Source organism: Stegodyphus dumicola, chromosome 4 (genome assembly GCF_044657685.1).
Source record: "Stegodyphus dumicola isolate Sdum_Otavi_A_Nest chromosome 4, ASM4465768v1".
Classification (NCBI taxonomy): domain Eukaryota; kingdom Metazoa; phylum Arthropoda; class Arachnida; order Araneae; family Eresidae; genus Stegodyphus; species Stegodyphus dumicola.
In genome coordinates, this window is record NC_140771.1 from 137,351,649 (window position 1) to 137,377,915 (window position 26,267).

General features: G+C 36.2%; 2 protein-coding genes across 2 annotated transcripts in view; both read right to left on the reverse strand.

The window, feature by feature from the left end:
- Nucleotides 1-26,267, reverse strand: part of LOC118192157 (alkylglycerol monooxygenase-like) — a 137,564-nt gene that overhangs the window by 61,377 nt on the left and 49,920 nt on the right. The window lies entirely within an intron of this gene.
- LOC118192156 (G protein-coupled receptor Mth2-like) overlaps nt 16,671-26,267 on the reverse strand; it is a 68,379-nt gene continuing 58,782 nt past the window's right edge. Inside the window, exon 2 of the mRNA XM_085815539.1 lies at nt 16,671-25,901. Within this exon, the coding sequence (XP_085671665.1) occupies nt 24,418-25,764 (1,347 nt within the window). The 5' untranslated portion in view covers nt 25,765-25,901 and the 3' untranslated portion in view covers nt 16,671-24,417. The remainder of the gene's footprint in view (nt 25,902-26,267) is intronic.

The window sequence follows — 26,267 nt, forward strand, 5'->3', positions numbered from 1 at the left end:
GCACTTCTTGACTGCTGGAGTCTGACCGTTCTCTCCTTCTTTTCGGGACCCTAGAATGACTTGTAGAGGGGCTATGTTCCTCTTCTGTTCTCTGCTTCTTAGGCGGCGTTAATTCTGGGAGTTCCACTTCTTTTGCATTGAGTACTGCAAGAAACTTTTAAGGATTTCGCAAACATTTTGATTATAATATTTTTTCACCTGGTCGGGACTTGCTTTACAGGTTTTCCCTCTCTCGTTCTTGAGGTACAATACGACTCCCTTGATTTCCTATATTACATAGGGGCCTTCAAATTTTGGAGCCATTTTTGAAGTAAAATTGTCTGGAGCACTTGATAAAGAAACTTTCCGCTTTAAGACTTTATTACCTACTTTAAAATCTGCTCCACGGCGTTTTCGATCATAGTAAAGTTTCTGTCTATTTCATGCCGTATCCGAGCTTTTAACCGCCTGATCATTAAGTTTCTGTATATCTTTTTGTTTGAATTCTAATTCCCTTTGTTGCACAAAGAATAATTTATCTAGTGCCGTAATTAACTTACGTCCTAAAAATAATTCTGCTTGAGTTTTTCCAGTAGTATCATGATTTGCTGTTCTTAAAGTATAAGCTAACTCATTTATGTAGCCATCCCAGCGCTGTGATGTGTGCTAACATAGCTTCGAATTATTTTTACAATAGTTTTATTAACTCTTTCTGCGATGTTTGCCTGTGGTCTATACGGAACCATTTTGATATGGGGTATGCCAAGTCCAGAGCAAATGTTTTCAAAAATTTGCCTAACGAATTGTTTACCGTTACTGCTAATGACTTTTATCGGTGCACCGTATTTTAAAATGTACCTGTGTAAGAATGCATCTGCAACTGTTTTGGCTGACGCGTGTTTAAGTGCAATAATTTCTGTCCACTTTGAAAAATGATCTACAATTACTAAAAGAAAACAATTTTTATTTAACTCACTCTGGGGAAAAGGACCAAGAAGATCTATGCCTAAAATTTCATTCGGAAATGTAGCGCGAATGCTATTTAAATACCCGGCCGGGCTGTAATTAATATCATTTATTAATTGACATTGATTGCAGGACCTGACATACGCAGTTACTATTTTGTATAATTGCGGGAAATATACCGCCTCGCGTACCCTTCTTATAGTCTTTCTGACACCTAAATGACCCGATGTTGGCGCGTCGTGTAAATTCTTTCAAAATGCTCAATCGAAGCGAGGCTGGGATGATTGGTCTATACTCAAAGTTTTCGTTTGCTGATTTCGCATAAAACAATAAATTATCTATTATTTCACAGTTTTCTGCTTTACTTCTTATTGCGGCGACATCTGTATGTTCAAAGATTTCGGGGTCTTTTAAATAAGCATAAATACTTCCAAATTCAGAATCAGCTTTCAATTCAGCAATAATTGTTTCTCTAGAATCTAAAATCTTAGAAGTCAACACAGCGCATTTGAGTTCATTTCCTTCATCGTCCAGTTTTATTCGGGATAGTTCGTCAGCGACATTATTTTCTGGCACTCTGCCGAAATAAACTCGAAATTTCTGTACAGCCATTAATACGGCTAATGTTTCTCTCTCCATAGCTGTATAATTCCTTTGAGTAGAATTTAAGGTTTTACTAAAAAATGCAAAAGGATGCCCATTCTGCATGAGAACGCACCTACGGCATAGTCCGACGCGTCGGCTGGAATTTCCAGGTTTTCGTCCCCTTCCGAGAATTTCAAAACAGGGGCATTGATGAGTGCTTCTTTTAACTTTTCAAACGCTGTATTTGATTCTGCTGTCCACGTAAACTTACTTTTTTTTTCTTTTAATTACTAACAACGGTTCAACAATATTAGCGAAATCTTTTATGAACGACCGATAATAAGTCCTTAATATGTTGCTCCAACGTACTACTCGTTATAATTATATCATCTAGATAAATTAAAGTCGATTTTCCTAGGACAGGCTTTAGAACAATGTCCATAGCTCTCTGGAATGTTGATGGGGCCCCACACAACCCAAAGGGCATGCGTAAAAATGCATAAGTGCCCGATTTTGTTATAAACGCGGTTTTATGTATGTCTTCGGGTCTCATAGCTATTTGATAGTAGCCAGACGTTAAGTCCAAAGTAGACATGTATCTTGTCGATTTGATCTGTCTCATAATTTCCTCTATAACCGGCAAAGGGTAAACTGGGAATTTAGTAATACTATTCAGTTTTCTGTAATCGATAGCAAACCTCCAAGCCCTTTTATCCGAAGGAGGAAACTCGTTCTTTTTCTTACATAGTACGACTGGACTCGCGTACTCACTATTTATGAGCGTTATTATTTTGTTCTTTAACATCTCCTGAATATGTTCTTCGATGATTACGTCTTTTTGTTTGTCATAGCGGTAAGGTTTAGTCCTACAAGGTTTTTCGGCATTTAATTGTATCTGATGCGTAACTATTTGGCAACTACCAGGCTTTTCTGAAAACAAGTTAGAAAAATTACTCACCACTTGCTGGATGGCTTGGCTTTCAGGAACACTCAAATGGCTCAAGTCTACCTGAGGTTCTTTCACGGGTTTCACCACCCTCCGATCCATTTTCAGCATGATCGAATTATCCTGAAAATTGAGCTTGGCTTTCGCGGCCTTTAAGAACTCCATGCCTAAAATGACTGGATTCTGTAAATTTTTCACCACAAAAATTTATACTTTAAGGCTCTCGTCTTTTATCTGTATTCTTAATGATATTTTCCAGATACATTGGCAGGTTTTTCCTTGGGCGGCTATAATTTCTGTGTTTTTATTTTTAAATAACCTATTAAAATTCTTATTGAAAAATTTATCACTCATTAAATTGCCTTCTGCTTCTGTATCAATGAGGGCTTCCACCGGTGCATCGCCAACCAGGACTTGGATGACTGGTAACCGTGAATTCTTTACAACGACCGTGTTTAGGTATCTTCTTGAGGGATTTTGCGAAACTTCAGGGGTCTGGACCCTCTAATCGTATGTAGAAACTAGCTTCTAGCTTTGCTCGGTCTTTCACTATGGGGAAGGCCTTTAATAGTGATGCTTTTAAATTTTGAAAGGTATATGCTTGGCCTTCGAATTCTCCTGATAAAAATTTCTCTGTACTCTTCCACCATAGTGAGGCCTGTCCTCTTAGTGCAGACGTGGCAATGGCAACGTTTTGCCTTTCAGGTACAGGATATAACTGGAAATGATTTTCGAGGCCTTCTAAGAATATCGCCACCGAATTTTTTCCGTCGAAATTGACGGTTGGCTTGATAGATGCTCTCATAGTTTGGACCAAGTATCCAAACCCTTCTAACTGGTTCGCCATTTCTTGCTGTTGGAGTTGTACAGGGACTTCCATTAAATTATCGGCCATCTGAGTTCGTAAGATGTTCGGGCGCCAATAAAATATCATGTGGCCCCAACTTGACAGCAATTGTGGTAGTGACTGCTACGAAGTTTGAATTTACACAGACACGTAAGAAGGGTTTAAAGCCCTTTTGATTCAACTTTTAAAATAACAGCTGCGTCCACTTGACGCTCACAAACTAAGCCGACCCAAGGGTTTAACTGAAACAGAATGTAAAACTGAAAAATAATGACTAGATGAATAAATAACGAGATCATTATCCACGAGGCTCTGAGATCTTAAACTAACCTAACCGCGTTCTACAATAACGCCGAGATTCAGCGAGCTTACTAATTAAGCAGTTGAGAGATCCAACAAAATCTGCCAAGATAGGCACACAGGCTGACACGCGCGGTTCTAAAATTTCTACCTAGCAACCTTCCCGTTCGTGATTCAAGAAGCACACTTACAATCTCGTTTTCCTTCTATTTTAAACTCAACTTACTTCTGCTAAATTTGAATATACTGCGCGCTCTACTACAATTTACATACTCTAGCATTGGCAATTCTAAGGGAAAGTAAAGGCTTGACAGGAAAGATAACTTAAAATAAATGTTAGTTAAAATAAATATAAACCCTACAACCTTACTACCTGAAATAGCTTAAAATAGAATAAACAACTAAAATATGAACTTAAAGTCTAGGAGCTGGTGAGATCTGACACTGGATATTCAAAGCTATTTATTCATCCTCTGTATGACGTTCAATTACTTTGCTTTATTTCATAATTTTCTTAAAATATACATATAATGATATATTTATAATGTACTTTCTTACAAAATATTTCGTTATATATTTTTTATAATATTTATTGCTTGTGTATTATAAATGAGCAAAGATTTTATCATTGACGACGTGCAATTCAGACTTTAAAAAAATTAAGAAAAGGTTTTTATACGATAAGCTAATCCATTCGAACGATGCTTTTGCGTGACATCTGCATGTACGGACAGAATAAAAGACTCTTTTTCCCAAAACGGATTGAGAAATGTATTTAAAATTGATTCAGAATAGAGTTTTTCGTCACTTCTGTACGTACGTAAGAATATATATATCTCGCATAACTAAAAAATGAGTAGCTTCAGAACGTTGATATTTTTAATAGAACGTCTTTTTAACGTTTATTCATTTTAATAATTATTATGTCCATTTTAAATAAAATCTATCTCATAAATCTACCTAAAAGAATAAAACCATTTTTAATTGTATTTTATTTAGACCTGAAGTTCTTTCAATGAAATTCTGAAATTTGAGTATAATAGCAGTATTATAATATCCCTGATAATTTAGCTAGATATCACTGAAAAGTAGGAATTCGTCAAATAGAATACTTAAGTCTTTTTTTTTTTTTTAATCAGTTTCTACACTTCAGGGTTATTTAACATTTGGATTTTCACTCTCATTTTAAATTTATTTATCTTAACACAAACCTCCATTTCTTTTTACATTTGGCTTGTTTGAAATGTTTCCTCTAAATTCAAAATAAAATATCTTGCAGTTAATTTCCAGCTCAAAGATTATGTCCTTGGTGCAGAGCGGAACATGGGAAGCACTCAGACAACTGACATCTTCAGTAAGATTTCTCTCGTGATACATGTGTATAACCACACAAGGCAGATTATTAATATTTTAGCAGGTTCTTAATCACCTGTTAGAAATTAAAGTAAAATACTTTTCATGTCATATCAAAAGTACAGGTAAAAATAGCTAAAGTACATTTCGTCGTTATGGTTCTAAAATATACGTTGAATTAGAAAAACTAAGCGCAGTTATGAAACTAATCATGAAATTTTCGACCTTCCCCTAAGGGAGAATCATTTCATTATTTAGACATATATGAAATATGTTCATGAAATTATCATCGCACCTCGGCAAAATTCTCCACTGCCTGTTAAATTTTATTGAAATATTTCCTCCAACTTCCAAATGAATTATTTGTACCTTATTTTTCAAGTTGGAGAGGTGGGGATAGAAACCTTGCAAGTTGACATGCAATCAGATTCTAGCTCAGAGCCTGAAAGTTGATGTAAACGCGCTTCCCTGTTGCAATGTGATGGGGATCAGTCAGGCAGCTAGAGCCTGAAAGTTGATGTAAACGCGCTTCCCTGTTGCAATGTGATGGGGATCAGTCAGGCAGCTGACATTTTCAATAAAAAGATTTCTCTACTGGCGCTTACATATATAGAGGTTATTAGCATATTTTTAGACGATTTTGCTTTGCTATAAAAAAAGCCCTCTGCTTGGAAATTTGTTTTTTAAGGGCAACTATTTTTTGAAAGTTTAAATTAGCGTCTGCTACTTGACAGCTTTGTTTTCATGCAAAATGGCGCTTTTAAAGAAGTTGTAGGGTTTATATTTATTTTAACTAACATTTATTTTAAATTTAAGCTATCTTTCCTGTCAAGCCTTCACTTTCCCCTAGAATTGCCAATGCTAGAGTATGTAAATTGTAGTAGAGCGCGCAGTCTATTCAAATTTAGCAGAAGTAAGTTGAGTTTAAATAGAAGGGAAACGAGTTTGTAAGTGTGCTTCTTGAATCGCGAACGTGAAGGTTGCTAGGTAGAAATTTAAGAACCGCGCGTTTCGGCCTGTGGGCCTATCTTGGCAGTTTTTGCTGAATCCTTCAACTGCTTAATCAGTAAGCTCGCTGAATCTCAGCTGTATTTTAGAACGCGGTTAGGTTAGTTAAGATTTAGAGCCTCGTAGGTAGTGATCTAATTATTTATTCAACCAGTCATTATTTTTTAGTTTCACATTTCTATTTTTGTTAAACCGCCGGGTCGGCGTAGTTTGTGAGCGTCAAGTGAACGCAGCTGTTATTTCTAAAATGGAATAAAAAGGGCTTTAAACCCTTCTTACGTGTTTGTGTAAATTTACAGTTCATAGCAGTCACTACCACAGTTGCTGACAAGTTGGGGCCACACAATACTACAAAGTAATGGATGAAAGGCTATATTTGTGGTCTTTACGAAGAAAATTATTCGCACCTAGTTTTTAAAAAACGCTGTAAAATCATGGTTTTTCGATATATAAAGCTAAGTTAGGTAATACTGTCAAGAAGAAAGAAAAAAACATCAAAGTTTGCTTCGAAGTTTTCCCAAAGATATATGTTTCGAATATTGCAAAAGTAAGATCCTTTATGTTTTAAAAGAAAATCCGCTAATCCAAAGGAGAGTTACAGAATCGTTAAAATGCTCAATGTCAACTGGAAACAAAGTAATTAATGACTATTTGAATCTCAAAAAGACAAAAAAAAAAAAAACATTATGTGCATCATCTTTCTCCAAGACATATCGCCGAATGCAGAACGCGCTGCAGAATTCTTTACAAGAAACATTTATCCGGCTAAACAGGGAAAAATATTGTCACAATAAATAAACCTTGGGTGTATATATATGATTGCAATGGACCTGATCAAGAAGAGACTTATTTACCTCTCCGTTATCATGGTTACAGTCATGACTTATGCTTCGCCGGTATGAACAACTATCTCCGACAAGGAACTTAAGAAGCTTCAAGTGGTGCAAAACAGATACCTTCGCGATATTACAAAAAATGCTCACTTCTATGTGTGTAACAAATATCTTCACGACGACCTTAAGATCGAACCGTTGTTCGCCAACGGTTCCATCTTTCTCAGATTCGATTATTTCTCAGAAAACTCTATGAATGCTTGTGCTTTCGCATCTGCTCTGTCCAAAATCTCAGCTGAATATGTCTTTATAGCATGATTTTGACTTCATCCTCATCACTCATTTAATGCAAAACAAGTGGTTGTAAGATAGGCAGTATACAGCTTGTAACTTTGCAAGCTAGAAGCGGCGGCAACAGCAGACGGAACGGAAGGTGATCTTAGAATGTGTTATGTCTGTTTGAAAGCTACGTTGTTATCTTCGATTTACTGGCGATTAGATTTCTGTGGTGTTGAGCTCTTCTAGCCATTAGGCTTGTTTACGCCGACTTTTATGAGTCAAAGGCCTGCGTGAGCGTTAAAAAAGCCATTAGGCTAATTTGAAAAGCTGTTAGGCTAATTTAATTTCATTCTATTTTAAGTTGTTACCCGCTTAACTAAGCCAAAAGTGTTGGCTTTTGTAAGCACGAGTCGGTGCAATCCATGAATAATACTGAGTTAATAGAGGGTTCTTTATAGCCTTTCTCTGGACTTAGTCGAGTTTAAGACTTAATTCCATACACTGTCTGTTTAGTTAGTTTATGCTTTCTAAGAACAAAATACAGGTACAGGTTACGGAGGACGGGGTCGCCTGGTGTTTAACATAGGTAAACAGGCGTATGTTCCGCGCCCTCCACTATCTAGAAACAACAACTCCCTGGAGCCCCAGGAGGCTGCAGCGGGAGTTCATTTGGATCTTAAATAAATTTGTTACATGGCCATACAGGGGCTATAACTGATGTAAGACATTGTGTGGGAACGTAGTACATATGTTATATATATAAATTACAAACAGCAGTTACATAAAACACATTAATATACACATTAAGATTAATTAAAAATATGACATGGAACACATAAAGAACAAATTACACAAAAAAAAAAAAATAAATAAATAAACACAAAGAGAGAAAAAAAAAATAAAACATATTATCACATATAAACAGAGACCATTAAAAATTCAATATACATAATGCGCTGTGCATAATGCAATACGGGAATGCGTTTAAGTGACATGTAACAAATTGATATGCATATAGTGCGGATTACTTAAAGGTTGTGCATTATGCAAGTACATAAGTTATGCGCAATGCATAGTACAAAAAAAAATTAAATGCATGCAGAGTACATAGTGTACATAATACAGATTGCAAGTACATAATGCAGATAATACAGATAAACAACATACATACAGAATATATAGTGCTTTGTGCGTAGGATGATACTGTTACATGATACGTGGGATTACTTAAAACTAATTAATATACTTGTAGAGTCATTAGGATTTTTTAGAGGCAAAAAAAATGAAAAATAGCAAACGCCTTTGCCGGGAATCGAACCACGGACCTTTGGCATACCGGCCCAGCGTGCTACCGTTACACCACGAAGGACGCTAGGAAAGTGGGAGAAATACCTTATATAGTCCCCTTTCTAAAGGGCGACTTGGGTTTTAGGGGACCTAGTCGCCAAATCCTGGTTGCGGAGAATCATCATCCACAACCCTTTTAGTTCGGGCGCCACTTGTAGAGTCATTAGGATTTATACATACAGGATACATAGTGCACTGTGAGTAGGACAATACTGGTACATAATACTTAGGATTATTTAATACTGATTAATATACCATGCACAATACTGATTGTTATGGAGATATTACGCTTGATTTGATATGCAGATAGTGATTGACATAGATTAAACACAGTGCATAATGCAGATTGTTAAACATAATACAGATCTTACATAATACATAATACAGATTGCAGATACATTACAGTCACCTACACTGTGTGTGATACAGGTACATACTTCTTAATACAAATTGCGGGTTATGCGCGTTACATAATACAGATTGTTATAGAATTAATATGCTTAATTTGAAATGCAGATATTGATTGACTTATGTGGTATGTATACCTGATCTAATGCATGTACTACAAATTGGATATACGTTTCGGTCGCATATGTTGCAGTTGCAACTTGAAGCGCAATTGGTACATTATACATAATACAGATTGCAAGTACATAATACAGGTACATGGTGCATACAGGTACGTAGTACAGATTATACATAAAACAGAATGCAGATTACAGATTATACACAATACATTACAGGCACATATTACATAATATAGATTGCAGATTATACATAAAATATAGTACATAAAATACAGATTGCAAGTACATATTGCATACAGGCACATAGTACGGATTATACATAAAACATAATACAAATTGCAGATTATACACAATACATTATAGGCACTTGAATTACATATAGTACAGGTACATAATACAAATTGGAGATTATACATAATACATAATACAGATTGTGATGGAATTAATTTGCTTAATTTGAAATGTAGATAGTAGTTGACATATATGATATGTATATTTCAGCTAATGCATGTACTTCAGATTGTACATTTGAGTCACATATGTTGCAAATGTAAAAAGATTTGCATTATGAGACGCGATTGGTACAAAATACATAATACAGATTTCAAGTACATAATGCATGTATATAAGGCGTACTGGTACATAATACAGGTACAGAATACGTAGTGCAGGTTGCAGATTATACACGACACGTAATGCAGATTGTTGTACATGATACAGATTATACATAATACATTACAGGCACTTGAATTACACATAGTTCTGGTACATAATACATATTACTGATTGGAGATTATATATATAATACTTAATACAGATTGTTATGGAGTAATACACTCACTTTGTAGTGAAGATAGTGATTTGCATATAGGATATGTATATTTGTACTATTGCATGTACTACAAATTCGATATATATTTGAGTCACATATGTTGCAGATGCATAGAGATATGCAATTTGGTACACAAATGATCCATAGATTGCTGATGTAAAGAAATACTTTTAGTTGAGTACCTAAGATTTGGTACGGAAGGAGATAAGTAAGTAATTATCTATTAAGTGGCCTGACATATGTCTTGGCCCAATTCCGTTATTTGATCTATAACTTTGCAGATCTTATTGATGGAAGGCTTGTATTGTATTATGAATCGATGATATGGCTCGGGATTGCTTACAGATGTTGGCAGATGGTGATTGGCTGTAAGCGGGTAAGTAAAAAAGTAGTGATCCGGTGTCCCGTCTTCACCATAGACACATAATATGACGGAAACGGTCCATGCCCTGTGATAAAATTAAGTAGTAGTGGGATGGCTATAAGCCGATTTGTGGTTACTTTATAAGGTATTTCTTCCGCTTCCCTAGCGTGCCTTCCTGGTGAGCGGTTCTGCACACTTAGCCGCTATTCCAGAGGTCCCTGGTTTGATTCCCTGCGAAGGCGGTTGCATATTTTTCATCTTTTCTGCTTCCAATTAACCTAAGGACTCTACAAGAGGCACCCAAACTAAAAACGTTGTGGATGATGATTCTCCGCACCCAGGATTTGGCGACTAGGTCCCCTAAAACCCTAGTCGCCCTTTAAAAAGGGGAGTATATAAGGTATTTCTCCCACTTTCCTAGCGTGCCTTCGTGGTGTAGTGGTTCTGCACACTGAGCTGGTATTTCAGAGGTCAATGGTTCGATTCCCGGCGAAGGGGGTTGCATATTTTTCATCTTTTCTGCTTCCAATTAACCTAATGACTCTACAACTTTAGGAAGATATTTGTATGTTCTTCTTCCAGTATCTGCAGCATCCCATTCTGTCTGCCGTTTACGGATTGCCAAACGGGTAAGTTGGCCCTTAAGACATCAGGGAGGTGCAGGTATGGTCAGAGGTTGGGCATTAATGTTACTGGCTGCCTCTTTAACTAAGGAGTCTGCTGCTTCACTGCCGCTGTTGCCGGCGTGAGCTTTTACCCAGACTAGTTGCATGTAGGTGTCTGGGTATTGCTGAAGCAGTGACTGAAGTTTGATTACATTTGGAGAAGTATGGCTGTGGTTATCTATGGCATAAAGCGCCGACAGGCTATCTGTGAAAATTGTGGCTCTTCTCAAGTTAAGGTTGTTAGCGTGTTGTACAGCCGCTGTAAGAGCTGTGACTTCAACTTGAAATACGCTGTTGTGAGGACTGAGATTTCCCCTCCAGACGTATTCCGTGGCTTTTTCCTCCAGATGAATGAAGGCACAGCCGACCCCGAGTTCATGTTTGGAGCCGTCCGTAAAGATTTTAGTACGAGTGTCCGAGTGGGCTCCGTTGTTCTTGATGGTTCAAATTCCAGCACCTTTTATAGCTGGATGTGTAGGCAGAACATCTCCGCGATGTTCATAGTGAGCAGGACTATAGAGAGTACCTTCAAATGTGGCTTCGCGCTTCAGGTGTATAACCTGAGCGTACGTGGCCTCCATTTGTGCCTTGATGTGGAGAGGTAGTATGCCACTTAGCACTTGAGTGGAGCTCGCTGCCGCGGTCCTATATGATTTGCATAGGCTGATTAAGAAAGGGCGCTGCAGTGCTGCTAGCTGTCTCATTAATCTGCTTCCTATGGGTTTTGCCCAAATTGGCGCTGCGTAGAGCGCTAATTTTTCGACGACTGTGGAGTACAGCAGTTTGGTAATATGCGGGTTTTGACCTCAGTTCCTACCTTGGAAGTGTCTTGCTGTTTTTTTTTTTCAATTTGGGCCGTTTTAACTCGCTGTGCTTGTATATGTGGTACCCAGGTTAGACCTGAATCCCACACAATTCCAAGGTACTTCAATTGATTGACAAATTTTAAGTTGCCTTCTCCTATCTTTATACAGTGTTTTATGGAAGGGTTTTTCCTGGGCTTTGGTATTAGTAAAGCACATGATTTTTCTGTTGAGATATTCAGTTTGAGTTTTTTACATTGGGATATGAAAATTTTACACACTTCAGTGCCGCGATGTTCTATTTCCTTCCTGGTGCGGCCTTGGACCAATAGACAAGCGTCGTCAGCATAAGCGGCGATGTGTGTATGGCTGGGCCAGTTTGCTTCCAGTAATGCATTAAAAGTGACGTTCCATAGCAGGGGCCCTGCACAGGAGCCTTGTGGGCAGCCACGCGTTTGTTCTTTGGTGACGGTGCCCGCTTCAGTTGAGATTAGTAGTTCTCTATCTTGAAGATAGTTGGACAAGGTGAGGAATAGGTTCAGAGGACAATTGGCTTTTCTCAGAGCTTCTTTAATCGCCGGCCACCACGAGGTGTCAAAGGCGCTGGTCAGGTCGATCGAAATGAGCACCGTGTGTAAATACTAGCTCCCGAAAAATATGAAATATGTCACAGGAAATTTCACCATTTAGAGTGACCTCCTCAACGTCACAAGTCTCGTCGGCCACACTTAATCTCATGGAGGAATTTGGATTTATTGTCGACGCCCTTAAGGCTGCTATGAAACCAACAGCAACTTTTGATATGAACACTCTAGTCTTAAATTTTTCTTTAAATTCCCATTTTTTTTTTCGTGATCAGTACCAGAAACACACTACCAGAAGTGTTCAGTACCAGAAGTTACCACTGCCCCGTCCGCACTTAGAGGCTAGGCTTCTACGTGGTATAAACGCATTGGCAAATTCTTGTTGGGTCAGCCTGGCACCGAGAGCTGGCTTCAAAAACTATAAAAAAGCACTAATTAAAGTATTTCCCATTGTCAAGGATATGGCCAAGATGTTGTAGCTGTTTAGTAAGTTTCAGTATAAGATTGGGGGCCTTGACAAATTTTATTCTAAGGAAAGTCCAAATTTTTAATTTGTTGTTCGGCAAGAGGTCGGATAAAAAAATGATTTAAGTAATATTGCCGCTACTGCTACCGCAAGTCAGAACTATTTTGAGGTCTAGAATTCAACAACGCTGGAAAACTTGTTCGAATTAGCCACTAAGTTTGAAAACAGATGCGTGGCAGAAAAGAAAAAGAATAGCAGGGTTACAGTGAGAGGCCAAAGAAGCGAAGTCTTAGGACAATGCCTCAACGAAAGCCGCAGTTTGGGCCGAAGAAACAATTTGAAAAAAGATTTCAACCAGGAGTAGCGGGGGCCAAAGTGAAGCAAACCAAAAGCAGGGGGACAAGTTAAACAAAAAAGATGTGCTGAGGACTAGAGGGTGCATTCATTCTGGAATAAAGAAAATCCCTCGAAAATTAAACTAAATACTGTAATAGTAAGAACTTTGGAGCGAATAGCGCATGTTTTATTAAACAGTGTCCCTGCAGAAAAGCTCTTTGATTCCGAAGTCCAGTGCAGTTTCATTTCTGAAACTTTCTTTAGGAAATATTTCCGCAACCGCACACTAAATTAGGCGTAGCGAAAGCTATTGCCGCACAAGGCAAGCAGTGTACACGTATCGGTAAAATACTATTGCATGTATATGTAAAAGATGAAATTCTTAAAGTAGCTTTCTTTGTTGTGCGAAATCTGCAAGCCGCCGTAATCTTAGGAGTAGAATTTTTAAAAGTGCCAGGGCTCATCTTAATTTTTGCGGTTCTATTTTACATTTGTAGATGAATGACGTAGAAGAAAGAAGAGTTCAGCTACCGCAGTTGGCCATTGAGCATTTGGGGCCGGAACTAAAACAGAAAATAAAAATTTGATAAATGGAATTTCAAATATTTTTATGATAATCCATGTTATACACATATCATTAGCCATGAGACTGATACAAGAACTGCGGCCCTTGTAGAAACGAAATCCTAAAGACATGACAAAATTAAAGAAAACTTAATTGAGGAGCATATTGCCGAAATGCCCAAAAATAAAATAACAAAACCTATTTCTAGTTCGTATGCTAGGCCGGTGGTGTTGTGTAGAAAGAAAAACAATTCGCCACTAACCAATTACAAAGCGTGGTGATTTGTCGGTGTGTGTAAAAGGAAATAGTGTAATCAAGTATCCTGTCTATACCTTGCCCATAACTGAATACATCTTCCGAAAAATTAAATTTGCAAAATTCATATTAACGTTGGATCTAACATCCGGATATTTTTAAATTGGCGTGAAGCACGAAGATATACTTAAAACAGCTTCCATTGCAAAGTCCGGGTATGTACGCATTTTCAAGAACGGTGTTTGGATTATATGGGGCGCCTTCACTTATCAGCGTGTAATGGATATGAACTTGCGACCAGTTCTCGGGAAAACACTTTCATTTATTTAGATGATATGATAATGTTGGCCTTAGGACTTTTGTCTTATATTTATATCCACTATGTGTATCGTTTTTGAGTTATAGTATATCAGGACAGAAATTCACAACCAACAACATCAAAATACTTTATTCTATTCTATTTTTTAAAAACGCGTTAGTAGTTAATATCGTCTGTTGCCATGGTTACAGTCTGTCTCTTCCACTTACATTATTATATTTGCATCTGAATGGTCATGATGCCATCTGGCAGTAAACTGTGGAAATTGCTAACAATAGTCAAGAGCGAAACAATTGACGACCATATTAAGGATGTAAGTGAAGTATTTTCGCTCCTAAATGAAGCGGACTAAAAATAAATGCTCCCAAATGTAAGTTCGCTGCTTGGGATAAAAAATATTCGGTAAAGGCATCGAAACAGAAGATTCAAAAATAATTGCGATTAAAAATTACCTTCCGCCAAATACTGCAAAGAAACTATCTTTATTCTTAGGCGTGTGTTCATATTAAAGGAGTTTCATTAAAGACTTCAATCAAGTAGTCGAACCATTATTAAAATTAAAGATAAATAAAACCCGGTTTACTTGGTCAGCCGAAGCCAATACTGCGTTTGAAAAATTAAAACAGACCATAATATAAGCCCATATGTTATTTTTTACCCATGTGTCAAAATGTTATTTTTACCCATGTGTTAAAATGTTATTTTTACCCACGTGTTAAATTTTTGCCCATGTGTTAAAATTTCCGGAAGACGACGAAAATTCAGAAATTTCGGCAGACGCCTCGGATTAAGCAGTAGGAGCTGTTCTCATACCGAGCTGCCGAACAGTAGCGTATTGTAGCAAAATGCTGAATCCCACGCAAAGAAACTGCAATGCTACGAAATCACTGATTAACGTTTATTCAGTTATTCAGGACGTTTATATTTAGGAAAGAATATGTCGCAGAGATTGATTCGATGAGCCCTTAAATAAAAGAGTTTGAATAAATTATAAAACGCACTCCGGGGAAGCAATATACGATGGCTGATGCGCTTTCAAGAATAAAATTGGATGACGGAGGCATTATAGTAAAATGCGCTACGCCTGACAACGAAAATAATTGATTCGACCGAGACAGTTAGTTGTAGAAAAACTGAAAAGGGATCCTGAATTTAAAAATATTAATTTTTACATAAACACTCCAGATCATGTTGAACACCTATAGATTATGACAATACGAAATAGAGCCGAGAACTACGAACTCATTAATAATTTAACTTTTCTTTCTTTCTTTCCACCGACAGCGAGGCAGTCGGTCCACTAATAATTTAACTCAAAGACTAAACATCAAAGTTAGGAGCTTAGACTAGTTATCCCAGACAGTTTAAGTTAAATAATCCAAATGAATTACAAGATTCGCCCATGTCTGGCCACCTTGGAATTAGAAAAACAGTACAACGAGTTCGTGAAGCGGTGTATTTTCCGCAGTTACTAAAGCTTGTAAGTGCGTTGTCAAGTCGTACCATTCTTGTCGGTTAAATAACGATGTTAATTATAACCCGGCCGAGTACTTAAGAAATATAAGAGCAACATCCCTAAAGTAATCGATTAGAACCATAACAGATATTTACTTATTATCGCACTCTAAATGGGTTAAAATTGTCCCCCTGAGAAGAGCCTCGGCCAAAATAGTTGCAGATTCTTTTTTAAATAAATATATCTTAAAATACAGACCTCCTTTCAAATTAGTTTCTGATAACGGTAAGCAATTTGTTAGCCAAGTATTCGAAGGGCTATGCGCAAGATTTGGCATACGCCATTTGGAAATGGTAACTTATCGGCCGCAATCAAACAGCGGAGCGAGTGAATAAGAATCCTAGTTATATAGATATGAGATCTGTTTATCTCTTCTTGAACTCGAAAATAAAAAAAGGTCCAGCTGATTTAGTAAGCAGCATAGAGTGGAATATATAATAATGGATATGTATTTATTTATTATCTTCAGTAATACATGCCTATAATTGTGACTGAGCAGAGGTTCAATTTAATACCTTATTCTAAAAAGCATTTACACCGGGAAACAGATAAAAATGTGAAGTATTCCTATCATCATTGCTACATCAGTATTTTGAGGATTTATAAAGAGGCCACGTAGAACATAGATATGATTTCCTTTTTATGTAAAATTTAACGCTGTTTCACATCCAGCAAACTTAACCGATAAATATCATAAAACCGAAGACACCGAGAAAACAGTTGGCCAATTCTGGTTTTAGGGTTTATGAATCACACGTAGAAGAGTTGTCGCAAGGCAAAATTCTCCCTTTAGAAATCTTAATAATGCTGTAAAACCATATTAGTAAAGGCCTGATACTAATGCTCTAACTCAAAATAATGACCTTACTGAGAACATGCAATCGCATCGCATTAATATGTGTGTATGAATTAGGGAAAATAACATTCACTATTAATATCCAGCTCTGCATTTCTTCCCTGGGCTTTCGCTTTTTTCTAAATTTCGCTATTGCAGATTTTGTCAGTTTTTTTTTTTTTTTTTTTTTTTGTTGTTTTTTGTTTTTGTTCCATAATATACTTTTTATCGTATGTTGGAATTCGCGTTTTATAATTTAGTTTGTGCTTATGTATTGTAGAGACATTAGATTTTTTTGAAGCAAGATTGATGAGAAAAATAAGCAATTCCTTCTCCGGGACTCGAACCACGAACCTCTCGAATACGCACCGAGCGTGTTGACCACTACACTACGAAGGCATGCTAAGAAGGCGGGAGACATACCTTATATATTCCCCTTTTAAAGGGCGAATGAGGATTAGGGTACTGAATCGTCAAATCCTGGGAATGGAGAATCATCATCCACCAACCTTTTAGTTCGGGCGCCACTGTAGAGACATTAGGATTTTTTTGGAAGCAGCAGGCTTAAAAAATTAGCGATGTCCTCGCCGGACCTCTCAAATACGCGCTGAGCGTGCTGACCTTTAACCACGAAGGCATGAAAAGAAGGCGGGACAAATACCTTATAGCAGCGGTTCTCAACCTTTTGACTAACGCATACCCATCTAAACACAAATTGAAAACCTTTTGTACCACCACTACAAAGTAGTACTACCACCATTACTCTTGAATTACAATAAGCTCAGATCGCATAACTTTACGAGTGTTAGAGAAAAACCTCAATCAAGATGTCGGGGTTTTAATTTTTGAATTTAAAGTTTAAAATAATTTGCTTTTTTGAGTACCTCCTATTTTTCACTTGCGTACCACTAGTGGTACGCATACCACCGTTTGAGAACCCCTGCCTTATAAAGCCACTAATTATCGATGAAATTTTATTCGTCAGTTATGGGGGGCTATGTGGGAAAGTAATGTCGAACACCAGTGTTTTTATTTGAATTAACATTTTAGAAGCATCCGAATCATGAAAATCATGGTTATTTGTTGAAAATTGCAGTGGAATAGCTTTCTACAAATATGACATTTCAAGCCTGTCCAGTTCACATCCGGATGAAAAGAGTTGCTGACGTCTAAAATCTGTCATAAAATAAACATCTGTCGTATATTTTATGATGTATTCGAAAAATTACCCGGATAATTAAACTACTTTTCACTTGAAATTAGAATAAAGTTCCTGAGCACGTGAATTTTCTCGCATAAAAAGGATGTCAAAAAGATGTCGTAATTCTCTTCAATAAATTCTTCTGAACTAAGAAAAGAGAACATTCATAATAATTACAAGAAAATTACGCTTTTTCTTCTTCTAAGCTTTAATATGTCAAAGAAAATTTTAATTGGAGTTCCTCTTTTATTATCGGCATGCTTGCTAGACTGCCAAAGCTAAAAAGTTACGAAATAAAACCTTGACATCTACCAGCAAAGAATTGCGCAAGACTCATTTTTCTTTCCTTCTTAGTTTTTTTTTTTTTTTTTTTTTTTAAAGAGTTTTTGCTGTCAGTCTTAAATAGTTAATTTGCTTATTTTAATTTATTATATTGCCGCGAGTTTGTAATGAACTGAATACATACAGAAGCAATGGTAGCTCGATAAAATTTATTTTTACCAAAAGAAATACATTCCAGTTCTCTGAAACTTTCCATAAAAGCACTTGTACAGGTCTTCTCAGTATCACAGAGAAAACGTTAAACACAACGCAATCCAAAGTGCATCTAAAAGACGAAACTGTCACGGAGATCTCGATACTCCGAAGTCAGCTCTGAGCTAACATCTGCGGCCTGAAAATAGGTATATAACTTGCTCACAACAGGACTGTTAGAAATTGCAATTTTCCCCAAAATATTTATCGCATTCAGATGTTTAGAAAATTAACAGTTTTAGAGAAAATTTGGCAAATTTGGCTGGGTTCGAAATATTGATAAGAGTGTTTCAGATAAAACATACAGGATAGTACGTAGACATTATAAAAAATTTTGATTCGATGATAAATGAATAAATAATGAAAATACAAATGCTTAAATAAAACATGAGAAATAATTGAAACAAATGGAAGTTATACCTGAAGTAAAGGAAATGATTTTTTTTTTCAAGTTCATTTCATTTATCGAACAGTATACCTTAAATTTTAAATGATTTGAATGTTTAGAATATGCATGTAAGGAAAAAAATATGCAAATGAAAACATATATAACAAAACTATGTAAAGCAAAATAAATTTACAATATATCCTTCACTCTTTTTTTTTAATTTGGATAGTTCCGTTTTCTTTTCTGAAAATACTAACTGCTTGAAATAAATTGCTGTAAACTGCATCATTTCAGAATTAATTCAAGTTATTTAATTTTTCTGTAACGCTATTGATGCAGATACTTATATAAGAGGCTTCGACCAATAATAATTTCAATTTGGGAACGGAAACGATTTATTAACCAATGGGAATTTAATGTAAATTGAAATTAAATCGCACGGAACCTTAATTTCATCTTGGCGACGCCTAATTCTCTCTCTCGCTTTCGTTCTGGAAACTTGTTTGGTCTGATAATTTTTATTTTATCGAAATTAATTGTTACGAAGATGTAGAAAAGATACAAATATGATCCAGAAAAGAGTTCGCAGATTGAACCCATCGCACAATTCATATTAAGAATGTCCTTATCAAGAATAAAGTAATATTTCAATCAGCCGACTTCTTTCATCTTTAACTCAAGTATTTTCTGCACTCAGTGGCAACATATTCTAAATCATTATATGAATATGTAAATTTAGTTAGGTACTTTACTTAACATAAGAAAGTTGTTCATGGCAAAAATAAAACTACAGAATAACAAATTGAATATTGTTAACTTTATTGAATATTGTTATCATTTTAATTACATATTAAAGTTTTGCCGAAAATTATATCTTAAGAATCAGAATGAGCTATTAGTCTTCTTTAATGATTAGTTTTTGCTAATTTTAACAAAATTTTCAAGTATTGAAAAACATTACTAACGAAACTACGAAACTAATTGCATATTCAGAAATGCGTTAATGCAGCTTGACTATCCTAAAAATAAACTAACTAATATCTTTCTAATCTAAAAATATCTTTCTAAATTTAACTTGAACAACATAATAAATAAGCACAAAGGGTAAATTAGTATGAAAAAGTTATACTTTTTTATTTCCTAATGGCAGATTGTGAACAGTTGCAGTGTAACCCAGTCCATTAATCTATACAAGGCCAGATGTGGTGGTCTCTTTATTATGGAATGCATCTAATAGGTGAGCCACCATCGCGTCCTATTAAGGGACAGACAGTTACAACCATGACTTCTCCGGGATTCGAACCCAGGCCCTTCGGTATCGCAGTCAGGCTTCCCTAGCCACTAACCGTCTGGGCGACTGAAAAAGGGATATAGTGTAAAGAAATTTTGACAGATAGCCACCATCTAGAAAAAGTCCCTGCGTGAGGCAATAGTTTTAACTATTATAATTTGCTAACTAGACATTCTATTAACAGTATCGCCTTCGGGAAAGTATAACAGATAACAAAATTTAATTTCGAAGTTTATATTATAATTAATGCAAAACGTCAGTTGCAATATGATTTAAACTAGGGTATTCTACCAGTAAGTAGATCACATATGCTGCACCAATTCCACTGTCAAAACTCGAACCGAATCAATAAATATATCCCATTCTCCTAGGCAAACATTTGGTCTCTGATATTCCACTGCTTTTCTTAATGCAGGATGTATATTGTTAATATTAAAGACAGAAAAACATATGTTATATGCAGTAAAACCTCCGTAAATAATAAAATCAAATGAACGTAATTTAAATTTATCACAAAAAGAATGAAATAGCCAGAAGCGCGGCGTGCCAGCCAATATGCAACGTAGACGTTTTAAAGCATCGAGACTTTTTTAAAGCATCTGGTCAGAAGCAGCAGCCGGGCTCTTTGCATTATATCTAATTTATTTCTGATTCGCTGCAGGTCCGTGGCCGTGGAACCTCAAGCCGCAGCTCCGTTTAATATAATGGGAGTAATAACTGTTTTGTAAATTAATCTAATAATTCTACTTTTCAGTGCTAATGACGCAGCTGAGAAATTTCTTTTATAATACATCAGAATAGGGTTAGTTCTTTTATAAATATCCCTAAAATGTTCTTCAAAATTCAATATACAATCGTAAAATCCAAAATATTTGAGGTTTCCAACACATTTAATTCTAACACCTTCGTATTTTAGTTGTGATGGTTTAGTTTTTTCCCGGCACTTTGGGTAAAACAAGAAATTAGTTTTTTATAAATTTAATCTAAGCTTTTTGTTTTCGATCTACAATATTAGATCTTCTATAGCAAACGGAAACAATTTCTCTAATTTTTTTCAAAGAGTTTTCAAGAATCACATATAAATTGTCATCAGCATTACAAAATACTATTCTTGCACAATTTGGACTCTCTTTCTTTAACAATCCATTCGGAGTTCCAAAGCCGCGGAGCACTGCAGGAACCCGGTGGGCATCCTTTGTAAACCGTTCTTTCAGTACAAATGTCCTTATTAATTCTGTAAACAACTTTCCTTTCTTAAAATTGTAAGGTCCCTCATTTGAAATTCTAAGTTTATGTTGGAAGTGAGGAACCTAGGAACTGATAAGCGAATAATCGCTAGAGTTCGAAGACAGGAAACAACAAGAGAGAAGGGTAAATAACCCTTTATTATTTCTATAAGATTTAACAAAACTCCGCCTGGGAGTGTACAAATAAAGTCCGCACTTAGGACTTGAACTTAAAAGACTAAGAATTAAACTAAAACTAAGATTAACTAACTAAGTATAGCCAAAGCTATCAAGGTTCAATGAGAGTTGGCCTCTTAACTTATTTACTACGAAGTTTAGCAAGGGCGTGAGTACGGCCGAGCGTAAAACAGCTTTGAGAGAGAGAGAGCGGCCAAAAAGGCAGACGCGCGTAGTTCAGAAACTCTGTTTCTCTCTCTGTCTCAGTAAGTAACTTCGTGGTTTAAATACCGCTCCTTCTCATTAAATGTTCAGCAAATTCCAAAACTACGTTCTGGCGGGAAGTAGTAAGTTGAAGTTAAGAATTTGACAGGAAAGGAACTTTAACTTAAAATTTAACTGTTAATAAAATTAACATAATCCTTACAAAATAACTAAGAAGGATTCTATAAATATTTTTGGGTAAGCCAAAATCTCTAAGGGGGGGGAAAGAATATATGTTCATATAATAAAGTTAAAGGCTGCCGAGACATCGAAGGAGACCACAGTCACATAGAATGCAGATTTTTGTAAACTAATAATATTGTCAAGATCATAAACAGGATTTTCCGTGGAGCAGCCGGGTGTAAATCTGCATTGTTTTGTAGGTACAAAATCATTCTTTACTAGAAAGTAGTACAATCTATTTGTAACTTATCCAAAACTTTTGCACACAATTTTAACAAACATACAGATCTTGTCGCCCCACCAACTTTGGAATAAACAAAACTCACGGCAAGGCTTTAACAATAAAATCTAGCGCATAATCTCTCAAAAACACATACAGAGCAGAAAAATGTTGACAACCACACAAAATCTACGTACAAATACAAAAATGCAAAATTCAAAGCTCACGAGAAGGGTAAATAACTCAAGACATAAAAAATTCGAGTTAATTTTAGTTAATTTTCAAAAATTTCCCCTCGAACGCAGATTACGCTGAAAACACTTTCAAGGAAAAAAGTCAGATACAAAACTCAATGACTAAATTTACTTTCGCTCCCATTTGCTTAAATGTAAACACAATCCTTTTCGTTGAAACTCTGTTACTTTTAAAAGTAGTAAATACAAATACAAAAGATTAATATAAAATGCATGTTTAAATGTATTTAATATCTCGTATAACAATTAATAAGTACTAAAACTTCTATTTAATACTTTAGTTTTTTGTAATGCTTCTTCAGACTGTAAACTGATTAATACAGTAATACGTAGGTTGATCCAAAAGAAGTTTACAAGCAGAAGCATTTGAAACTTAATAATTGTGGAGCTAATATTTTCAACCAGGGTGGTTGACAGATGGCGCTAGTTGTTCTACTGTGGTTCTACGAGTAACTAGCGTCAGTACGCAACAAAGCTGGTTTGGTACGCAGACACTTAAGAGCGACAGTAATGGCACGACGTCTAGAAAAGTGGTCTCGCATAGAGGTGCGAGCCGTAATTCGATTCGTATGGTCCAAGAATGTGGCCGCCTCTGAAATTCACAGACAAATCGTTGAGGTATACGGGGATAAAGCAATGAGTAGACAACAGGTAGCGAAATGGTGTCGTTATTATCAAGCGGGCAGGGAGCATGTGGAAAACCGCAATATGGAAGCGAGCGGCCGTCCAAGTTCTTCAAGGACGGATATCAACACGGCACGTGTTGAAGAAATCATCCAAAGGGATCGATGAGTAAGCGTGCGTGAGATTGCCTCAGAGTTGGACCTGAGTTATGGTAATGTTCAGCGTATCGTAACCGATGAGTTGCGATAATGCAAAGTTTGTGCCCGCTGGGTTCCACGTGCGTTGTCCGCGGAGCATAAGGCCACTCGAATGATGTGCAGCCTCACATTTCTTCAGGGATACCATTCAGACGGCCAAAACTTCATTGATCGCATCGTTACCGGTGATGAAACATGGCTTCATCACTTCACCCCCACATCCAAAAGAGGCACGATGGACTGGAAACACGCTGGATCACCGACGAGGAAGAAGTTTAAGGTCACACCCTCTACCGGTAAAGTGATGGCAACCTTTTTCTGGGATACGACTGGTGTTATCCTAATCGAGTGTTTGGAGAGGTGGCCATACCATTAAGGCCGATCGTTATTGTGCCACCTTAACGAAATTGCGTAAAACCATCCGACGCAAACGGCCTTGATTACTGAGCAAAGGCGTCATTCTTCTGCATGACAATGCCAGGCCCCATACAGCTCGCTCGCCAGACTCAGGAATTGCTGCAAAGGTTCAAGTGGGAGGTTTGGAATCACCCCCCATACAGCCCCGATTTGGCTCCAAGTGACTATTTCATTTTTCCGGCGTTGAAGCGTTACTTTTCCGGAACACGGTTCACCTCAGGCGATGCAGTGAAAACAGCTGCCAAGAAATGGCTCAATGAGCAGGGCTCTGATTACTACCAAGACGGGATAAACAAGTTGGTCGAACGTTCTGATAAATGCCTAAACGGGTTTGGCGACTATGTGGAAAAGTGAAGGTCAGATGTGTCTCTTGATTCCCATTTGTATCTTGTTTCTATTGTTAATAAATACTTTTTCATTTGCCTTGTAAACGTTTTTTTGGATCACCCCTCGTACATTTAAAAGCAAGAGAATATGGCCAGAATATAAAATTTCTAATGCCACATGAAAGTATGGCTTTATTTTGTTTAAATAATCAGTTTACATTTCCAGACTTTAAAAATGTTAAATAAAAGTCAGCAATGTTTTATAAAAGTCAACAATGTTTTATAAAATGTTTTATATAAGTCTTTTAAAGTTCCTGTACAGTTCAGTTCTTCAAATGTCAAGTAACCATAGACAACAAGTAAATGTAGTAGACAACAGGTAGCAAAATGGTGTCGTTCTTATCAAGCTTAGATGTTGCAAGTCCTTGTTGTCTGTTTGGGTACTGATGCCCGTAGCAAATCAAAAACTGGTTATTTAATAAAATCTTCGTCATTAATTTCTCTGTATAAAACCTCTTTTATGGCAAAAATATTTCTTTCTCTGATATTAGTATGTCGATGTCTTCAAGATCTGGCTTGCTAAATCGATTTCATACATCAGGATTTTATTTACTTCTTTTCCTGAAATGCTTATTGACTTTCTTTGAAACTGCAAAAATCAAAAAAAGGAAAAGCCCTTGAAAGGAATTTAGCACTTCAAATATGTCCCAAATGATATTATTGTATGAGACAGTAGCAAAAACTCCAACCATCCAGGTAATACCCATCAGTGAGCCCAATTTAAGGTAAAGAAAAAAATTAATCCTCTCAGCATTCACCTGTTGGTCATTTGAGTTCTTCATTGCATTGCTGTTTATCAAAAATGCAGTCAACACAAAGAATATGCTATTCATTGTAACAAGAGTGAAGGCGGGAACTGAAAAAAATATAATTTGTGCTAAATTCACAACAATCCAGCATATATCATCAAATCCAAAATGTGGTTTATACGCTTGTGGAACATTTTCTATATTATCAATCATGACACTTGTGAGAGAAATAGCTAATGGAACACTCCAAGCATACAAGGAATAAAACAAGAACCGCTTCCTTCTGAAATTACTGGTGATAGCCGAGTTAATGCGAGTTAACGTTCGCATTCTTCTCCACATATCAAAAGCTATCACATTCATCCAGAAAAACGACGCTAGAAAGAAATATTTCTGGAGTACTGCTACGATAACACAGTAAACACCCACAATGTCTCGTATTTGTGCTATAAGACTAATAGAATAAGCCAGTAGAAGTGCAATACTCAAAGAAAATAAATTGTAACTAGGAAGGTTACGTAGAGATGGTATTATACAAAAAATCACTAAGTGAGACAACAATGCAAGTATGGATATATAAACTCCAATTTTGACGAAGTAGTTAGATAACCAGTTATAATCTGATTCTCTATAAGGAAAGCGGTGATTTGCAGAAAAGTTATGAATCGAAAAATCATAATCCATAGCACATGTAATTATTCCATCATCATCGAATTTATAGGTTCCATTTTCTAATATATCACCATACAGCAATATAGACCCATTAGCGAGAATTTCGTACTCTTGTGCTTCGTAGAAAACTTTATCGCAACGGTGTAGAATATTCTTTTGTATTATTTCCCAGACATCAATACAAATGAAAAAATGTCGGTTAAGAATACAAAACTCTGATGAAGGAAGAGTTGTGTTGATAAGTTCTATAAAAGCATCTCCGTTTTCTAGTAACGCAATGTTAGCATTCAATTCACGTTTTTCACATGTTATATTTTCTGTTGAAGAACCGAAATCTTTCATTTCGCAATTAATTTTTGAGTTCTTTATATCTGCCTCTGAAGTTGTGACTGCTAAATTTCCAAAAATGATGACGATAGTGCAATAGAACTCAAAGTGATGCATTGCGTCCAAAACAATGTTTTCCTTCATACGTGAAGATAAAAAATTGTATAATGAAGGAGTTCCCACAACATAGGTAAAATCTTCAATCTCTAATGTTGTAATACTAACTCCTTTTTTATGCAGATGAAATAATTTTTCGTTTTTAATAGCTCAAATGAGAAGATCTGGAAAGAAAAGAAAATATATGGGTGAAGCTTTGATACATACAAATACATATACAGGAATATACCTAAATATTCAACAACTTTACTACTTTTTAAATATATATATATATTTAATATATATTTTCATTTCCAAAATTGTATCTGTTAATGAATATTAACAGTAAATCAGTAGATTGCAGGCATTAGAATAGATTTTTTATAATACTAGTTCATTGGAACATTTTGAAAATGTATATCACTAAAGCGTTTGCTTTCGTTAATATTTGCTTCTATTCAAATTTGTTGCTAACTTTACATTGGTTCATTTATTGGTTATTTGAATACGGCAAAGCACACAACGGCTATCTTCCTAAGGAGAGGATTGCC